The sequence below is a fragment of the Nothobranchius furzeri genome, chromosome 15, assembly GCF_043380555.1.
Source record: "Nothobranchius furzeri strain GRZ-AD chromosome 15, NfurGRZ-RIMD1, whole genome shotgun sequence".
NCBI classification, from domain to species: Eukaryota; Metazoa; Chordata; class Actinopteri; order Cyprinodontiformes; family Nothobranchiidae; genus Nothobranchius; species Nothobranchius furzeri.
In genome coordinates, this window is record NC_091755.1 from 27,225,137 (window position 1) to 27,233,670 (window position 8,534).

At 42.4% G+C, this 8,534-nt stretch overlaps 1 protein-coding gene across 1 annotated transcript in view; it reads right to left on the minus strand.

The window, feature by feature from the left end:
- The window catches only part of LOC107390847 (adenylate cyclase type 6), a 55,052-nt gene extending 47,428 nt beyond the window's left edge, over window positions 1-7,624 (minus strand). Inside the window, exons 1-3 of the mRNA XM_015967814.3 lie at window positions 7,280-7,624; window positions 1,597-1,777; window positions 590-1,484 (exon numbers count right to left, since the gene is read on the minus strand). Of these exons, the coding sequence (XP_015823300.3) occupies window positions 590-1,483 (894 nt within the window). The 5' untranslated portion in view covers window position 1,484; window positions 1,597-1,777; window positions 7,280-7,624. The remainder of the gene's footprint in view (window positions 1-589; window positions 1,485-1,596; window positions 1,778-7,279) is intronic.
- Window positions 7,625-8,534: the final 910 nt, after the last annotated feature.

Here is an 8,534-nt window from a genome sequence, read left to right on the forward strand (position 1 = left end):
ATCTGCTTAATGATCATCCACTATACAACTCAAAATAAGATTTTTTTAAACTCATTGTTGCTAAGTGCTAATGCACGGTAGCAATGACAAAAGTTTCATGTGGAAGTTTGTGCTCATACTTAGAGCTTTCTAGTAAATCAAAAAAATATAAAAATTATTTCTGTTGATTATAGTTCTTCATTTCAGAGCTGTACAAGAATCAGAAATCTGTATTAGTCCCAAATCAAACAATAGTTGATGTGATATTTTAACACATTCCTTTATAATAAAAATTTTACTATAATAACTCTGTAATTGGCTCTCTGTCCAGGGTGTACCCCGCCTGATTGCCCATTGACTGCTGGAAATTGGCACCAACACCCCCCACCCCCTCCCACCACACACACACACACACACACACACACACACACACACACACACACACACACACACCCAGCCCCCCTCGCGACCCTACGTGGACAAAGCGGGTTCAGATAATGAATGGATGGATGGAACACTGTAATTGAAAAATGTTTACATGGAACACTCAAGGGATGTTATAACATTGGGTTTAAAGGACTGTTGTACTGTAGTGGCTCTGCTCTCATACCTGTTTGAAAAGGAACTTGTCCTCTTGGTTGAGCTGCCAGGCGGTGGCAATGTGAATGGAGGATAGTACAGCTCCACTAAGCACAGCGGATCTCATTCTGACTGGCAGCAGAGTGTAGATAATATAGATGAAAAAGACTGTCCACCATACACCCTCTGAGGCACTGCGGGGGAAGACCATCAGTACCCCAAAAACCTGCAATACGACCAGAACCCCAATCACCAGGTAGCTCACAATCCACATGTAGTCCTGGTGGAAGCTGGTCCTGTTGCACACAAACATCATGGTCATAAAGATTGCCATGGCCACCGAGAGTACCGAGATGTATGGCACATTACGGGTTGTGAGGGCACAATGGAAGGCGAGCATGACTCCACACACCACCATCAGCATCCCCATCAGCATCGTCAGAGAGCTCTGGTTGAGTCTGAAGAAATAGCGCTGGTACAAACGTTCCAACTTTGCGGATTGAAATTTTTTGGATTGGAAAACCCACAAAAGCCACACCCAGCAGTCTGCAACAGTCATTCTCTTGCAGTTGCCCTCTGCTAATTCTCCTGATGCATCTTTTAGCTTGTCCTTCAGTTCACCATCCTCCAATCCCAGGTCTCCAGATTTTAGACCCAGATCCCCAGCAACTACTGTGTTTTTCAGATAATGGTCCTCTTGCCAACCACGGCGCAGGCCAAAGTTGCCCCCACTGGCATCTGCTTTACAGTAGTAATGCTGGGGGACCACATTAGGGATCTCAGAATCCTCTTGGCCCCTCAGGCAGCTCATGTAATGTGGGTTGCATAGTGACGAGCTGTCCTTCCTCTTTTTGCCATTGCGTTCTCCCCATGCTGTCTTTTGCTCATCCTCTCTGCCTACAAAGAGGCTCCTGGCCCACGACATCCTAGAAAAATAGAAAATGAAAACAAATAAATGAAAATAAACATGAAGAGATTGGAATCGGAACTTTCAGTCTATCACGCATATATCTGAGTGAGATGTGACAGTCCTCTCACCTGTGTGGGCTTTACCGTGTGTAGAAACACTTTGCTCTTTGGCCAGGCCACTGGTTTATCCCAGCAAACCAACAACATGAGCACAGTCTGGCCACAAGCATCAGAAGTGTGTCTGTGTTTGAGTTGCTCTAAGGGTTTCTTCTGTATCACCACCTCATATTCTTATAAATCACCGTTTTGCCTAAAAATGTAAACACACAAAAAAGAAATTATGTTGAGCAAAACAGTCCTGAGGATCATGATATTAAAACATCAACATAATCAGCATAAAGTTACTGAGACAATATATTTATGAGTGAATAAATGTCAAGTAAATTACTTGTTTATTCTAATATCCCCCATTATCAACAGTAATGCATTTCTAGGAAAACATTTGACAAAAAATTTTCACTGATTCAAAATTGCTCTTCCAACAAATTCCACTGGTCTATTTGTAATAATAAACACAGCTCTATAATTATCCAATAATTTGTATTTTATTTTTTTATTTATTACATTTAGCAGATTTTAGATCACAGTTCTAGACAGAAACAGAGTTTGGCCTCATTCTATCTTTGCAATCTGGCTTTAACATCTTGAGTGGCTTGATTTGTCAACAAAGAGCCACAGATTGGGCACAGTGAAAGATCAAACTCTCTCCAGTCCAGATTCAATTGCCCATGCTTCCCACATTAGCTTTGATGAGTCACATTGGCTGCATGTGTCAAGGACACTGCTTACCTCTAAACTTAATAAGCAAATCTGTGCCAGGCTGAATCAGCTGAGAATAAAGGTGAGAAGAGCAGATGTAAAATGCAGCACCTTGTAATGAGATGCTAAATCACAATAGTAAAAAGCTGACCCAATAAATAATTAAATTAAAAAAAGTTGCATAAACATAAAGTGGGTTTGTCAATAACTTTAACCCTTCAAACCTATAGACCTGATATACAGCTGGAGGATATGGCAAATTTATCAAGATTTCTTACAGAGAAAATCATGATTTTATTATCATTAGGTAAATGTATTATTATTTTTCTAGTTAATTAACAATGCAATCCTTTTTAGAAACAGTTGTTAAGGTAAAATATAACAGAACACAGGCCAAGTAAGATTTCAGAATGGAATCATTTTAAACATTTGCAGCCATCATACCCATAGAAATGACTTGGTGCAATTTAATATAACACACAGCAAACATCATATTTATTTACCTGCTTAAGGTAATAGGCACTAGGAACACTATTATACAGGTCCTTCTAAAAATAGCATATTATGATAAAGTTCATTGTTGTCTGTACAGTACCGATAAACATTACTCTTTCATATATATTAGATATATTCATTACACACAACTGAAGTAGTTCAAGCCTTTTATTGTTTCTAATATTGATGATTTTGGCATACAGCTCATGAAAACCCAAAATTCCTATCTCAAAAAATTAGCATATCATGAAAAGGTTCTCTAAACGAGCTATTAACCTAATCATCTGAATCGACCAATTAACTCTAAACACCTGCAAAAGATTCCTGAGGCTTTTAAAAACTCCCAGCCATGTTCATTACTCAGAACTGCAATCATGGGTAAGACTGCCGACCTGACTGCTGTCCAGAAGGCCATCACTGACACCCTCAAGCAAGAGGGTAAGACACAGAAAGAAATTTCTGAACGAATAGGCTGTTCCCATAGTGCTGTATCAAGGAACCTCAGTGGGAAATCTGTGGGAAGGAACAAGTGTGGCAGAAAACGCTGCACAAAGAGAAGAGGTGACCGGACCCTGAGGAAGATTGTGGAGGGAGAACGACCGATTCCAGACCTTGGGGGAACCTGCGGAAGTAGTGGACTGAGTCTGAAGTAGAAACATCCACAGCCACCGTGTACAGGTGTGTGCAGGAAATGGGCTACAGGTGCAGCATTCCTCAGGTCAAGCCACTTTTGAACCAGAAACAGCGGCAGAAGTGCCTGACCTGGGCTTCAGAGAAGCAGCACTGGACTGTTGCTCAGTGGTCCAAAGCAAAATTTTCATGTCATTCGGAAATCAAGGTGCCAGAGTCTGGAGGAAGCCTGGGCAGAGGGAAATGCCAAAATGCCTTAAGTCTAGTGTCAAGTAGCCACAGTCAGTGATGGTCTGGGGTGCCATGTCAGCTGCTGGTGTTGGTCCATTGTGTTTTATCAAGGGCAGGGTCAATGCAGCTAGCTATCAGGAGATTTTGGAGCACTTCATGCTTCCATCTGCTGAAAAGCTTTATGGAGATGAAGATTTCATTTTTCAGCATGACCTGGCACCTGCTCACAGTGCCAAAAGCACTGGTAAATGGTTTACTGACCATGGTATTACTGTGCTCAATTGGCCTGCCAACTCTCCTGACCTGATCTACATCGGGGGGTACTGTCATGTTCTGTGTCCTTGTGGTCCCCAGCCCCCTCCAGGTTCTCCTCCAGGTGCCCCTCGTCTGTCCCTTTGGTCCCCAGCCCCCTCCTGTTCTCCCTCCAGGTGTCCCCTCAGGTTCTATATCCCTTTGGTCCCCAGCCCCCTCCTGTTCTCCCTCCAGGTGTCCCCTCAGGTCCTGTGCTCCTTGTCGTCCCCAGCCCCTTTCAGGTTTCCCTCATGTGTCTCCCTAGTCACTTTATACTTAGTTATCCCATCCAATTTAGGCCTAGTCCACACGTAGCCGGTTTAAAAAAAAAAACGAATATCCGCCCCTCCAAAAACTTGCATCCACACCACCTCGTTTTAAAAAATACTCTGTCCACACATACCCAGATAAATACGTTGTTAAGGACATGCCAGACCTGTAGGTGGTAGTAATTCCCCCGTTCTTAACCTCGTCCTTCATCTGTAGTCTTCCGCAAGGAGCAGTAATTCCGCTTGCAAAAACAAACAAGCAAAAAGCGCTTGGACAACTGATAAAGCGAGCGCAGCTCTGAGGGCATCCATGCCGTTGGCTAGTGTAAACACAGGTCGCACACGTGATGTCAGCATTTTTTGTCGCGGAAAGTGACGTTTCGGGCCTTAAAACTCCGGTTTTGTCTGTCCACATGCAGACACCCAAAACGGAGAAAACGCAGATCTTCACTTTGGCCAGAGTTTTAAAAAAGATCAGTTTTCGTGTGAAAAAACTCAATTTCCGTGTGGATGACAGGCCAAAACGTAGAAAAATATCTACGTTTTGGCAGATCCCCGGCTACGTGTGGACAGGGCCTCAGTCTAGTCTCCCCATAGATCCCCTCTCTTTTGGTCCCTGTCTCTTTAGTGCTCCAAGCTGAAGATTTAGTGGGGTTTTTTTTCTTCTGGTGTCTAGTTTCAGGTTTATTAGTTCTCTTATCTTTTGTTCTCTGTATAGTTATATTATCCAGTCAGTCTTTTCCTTTAACAACATGTTCCTTCCCCATTTAGTTAATTAGTCTCTCCTGATCCCTTCAGCTCACACTCCCCACACACCTGCTACCTGTTTCCCTGATTGCTTCCCTCTGTGTATATAACCCTATCTGTGTCTCTCAGTATTGTCGGTCCATTGTATGCATCAGCGTTTTTCTGTCCCTCTCAAGTTTCTCCAAGTTCATGCTCATGAGTGAGTTTTGTTTTTGATCGTTCAGTGTGTTTTGAGATTAAGTCTGGTTTTTGTGCCTTTGGACTTCTGGCGCATCCTCCTTTAAATAAAGGAATTGTTTTCTTAAATAACTCCTGCCTCGAGTCGTTCTGGGGATTCTGCATCTTGGGTCCAAACATCTTGCTCTCAGTGTGACAGCTGTATGCAAAAATCATCAATATTGGAAACCATAAAAGGCTTGAACCACTTCAGTTGTGTGTAATGAATCTAATATATATGAAAGTCTAATGCTTATCAGTGCATTACAGACAATAATGAACTTTATCACAATATGCTAATTTTTTTAGAAGGACCTGTATTGTTTACATATGTCTAAGAAGGGGAGGGGTATCCAAGACATTCTGTTTCCATGAATTAATTCCCAGACCACAATAATGTTAATGGAAAATCATCCTCTCTGGCTCGATGGCAACTTTTATTTCCCTGCATAAATAAGCTAACTCAGTGTTTGACACACCTTTAATTCATTTAGGACAAGTCAGCCGGTTCTTACGTAATGTAATTTGTAGCCTACATGCAGGCATCTGCTATACATCATGAATGGAGTCTGGATCACATGAGTCATCCAGCATCCATTACAAATTAGGATGTTCATGCTGGTATTTTGGGAAAAAATATAACAAAGGGTTATTGTTTATGTATAACAATAAAACCAGTTTAACATAGAACATTAGTTCTGCTGCCATCATGGCTGAGCCTGATGTTAGAAATAGTGATGTGTCGGTCGCGAAGGAACCGGCTCTAAGAGCCGGCTCTATGAAGTGAACGACGGGAGCCAGCTCGTCATTGGGGCAGCAGTAACTCAGATGGTAGAGCGGATTGCCTCATGATCGGAGGGTCATGGGATTGATTCCAGCTCCCGCCAGGGGCATCCTGCTGTTGTGTCCTTGGGCAAGACACTTCACCCAACTTGCCTGTGTTAGTGGTGGTCAGAGGGGCCGACGGCACCAAATGACAGTCTCGCCTCTGTCAGGCCTCCCCAGGGCGGCTGTGGCTACAAGTAGCTTACCATCACTAGCAGTGTGTGAATGTGAGAGTGTGTGAAAGCGTCTTTGGGTGTCTAGAAAAGCGCTATATAAGTTCAATGCATTATTATTATTATTATTATTATTATTATTATAGAGCAGTAGGGGGAATCAGACTCAAGACGGACACACAGCAGAGCACATGCGGGCGGAGGGAGACGAGAGTGAATGAGGGAAAAGACGAGCGAGAGAGAAAGGAGAGTGTGACATAGATGGTGAGAAAATGAACAACAGTAGTCGGAAAGTTAACAATTCTTAAAGTGTTCAGTTAATAAATCCATATAAAGGATAAATATTTGATATATTGCATATTTTTACATTAGTAAATCATTTTACATATAGTTTTGCATTATTTTTGGTGATAAACATACTTTACGCAACAGAAAATCTGAGGAGCCACTTGGGAGCCGAATGAAATGACTCTCTAAAAAGAGCCGGAATTCCCATCACTAGTTAGAAAACATGTTTTGCAGAAACACGTGTAGGCCCTGTCGGTCTGGTTGCGGGCAGGCGGCCGAAGCGCATTACATAACCGGACGCACCAGTAGCCTGCAGGGAAAGTCGATGGCTCACTCTGTGCTCACAAGAGACTCCTAAAGTTGTATGTGGGATACAAAAAAATGAAGGACCAGCTCATCTGAGAAGTATTTTGGTGCTAAACTGAGAGCTGCTCCAAACACATCAATGCCTTGACCAATTTATAAAGAGTAAATGAAATGGACAACTTCAATAAACAATCGTGTAAGGACTACAAGGAGAACGTAGGTTACACGGCCTCCTGCGACACAAACCCCACGTTTGGGTAATAAAACTATTACTAGACGAGGACAGCATAATAAAAGCGTTGTGTCCTCCTAATACATGCAAACTGTCAAAGAGCCAATTTCTTAAAAGTCACGTTCAATGACTTCCATGCCTGCATGCGGAGCTCAGTCCTGCAGGAAGTGTCCTTGCTCAGCGCTAAAGCAAAACACCACAAGTCAGCTGTTGGCTTTTTTCCGACTGCTGCACGTTCCCCAGCAAATTAACAATGTGTCCCACAAAGGACAGAGACACAGGGTACTCACCATCGGATTTCCATGCAATGACATGTAGGAGTATCCTTTTGTTTATCACCGCGGAAGAGCCAGGTCTTCTGTCCTCACACAGCCGCCACGACGCGCTCCTGATGCGAATCTGTCCGAGTGGCTGCAAGGAGGACGGGTTTGGGAAGCAGGGAGAACTGGGAAATGAGTAGGACAACCTTCGCTCTTCCCAGTCAGAGCTCAGCTCTACAACACTGACGCCTATCTCACTCTCTGTCTTTCTCATGCATGCGCACACACTCATGCAGACGCTTCTATCCTTGTGGGGACACGGATTAATTTACATTTATTGGGCTCTTAGCCGAATCCCTCGAAAAAAAAACAGTGCCTCTCATATGTGGTGGCCATAAAGACAAGTGGTCAGTTACTATGTAGCAGGTCCTGGTGAGTGAATTAAATCAAGAACACACACACACGCACACACAAGCATATGTTCCCAAGCTTTAGCTCAGTTTGCGAGCGGAGGAGGCCCCCTATTGGTGGCACAAGTGAGTCTCCGGCTGCATGTAGGTGATTTACAGCTGCATTTGTAAAGGCATTTTAAATTAAAATAAAATCTAAAAATGCTACTTATTTTGACAAAGCATTCAGAAAAAGCAAAATCTCAGTGCTGTCAGACCTTAATTTCAAATCAATGTAGAGCTCTTTCTAGTTGTGAGGATTTAGAAAATCACCCTGAAGACCTGAAGTAGTCAAATCTTTCCATGTTGTTTCACTGTGTGCTGTCAGATGCATAGATGAATGTGTTACGCACTATTGGAGAATAACTCAGCATTGTGTTTTTAAACTAAATAACTGAAAGACCTCTCTGTCGAATATAATTTCATTTGATTTTAATATTTGTAGATATTTAATTACAATCAATCAAAATGCAAATTGGTTTCAGAACACAAACAGCAAAAGTATTCCTTTTTTTAAACAACATAATTGCAATATCTTATTAAATGTTCTGAAGGTAATTTGTGGATTTCAAAAAAGTTTGGCAATGTCTTCATTCTTTCCAGCACAATAGTCATTAATGATACTACGGTGCCCCTGTGTTTTTATAGATCTCCGGAGAGAAGCTCAAAAACACTCAAAAGGTGTTTCATTAAATCTAAGTCAGCGTCTACAGCTAACTTGGCCAGTTTTCACCTTTTCCTATTAAAGTTGTTTTGTGTTTGCTGCAGCATGTTTATGACATTGCTATGAAACCCCTTTGCTCTTAATTTCATCTGAGGACACAGAGTTTCTTCTC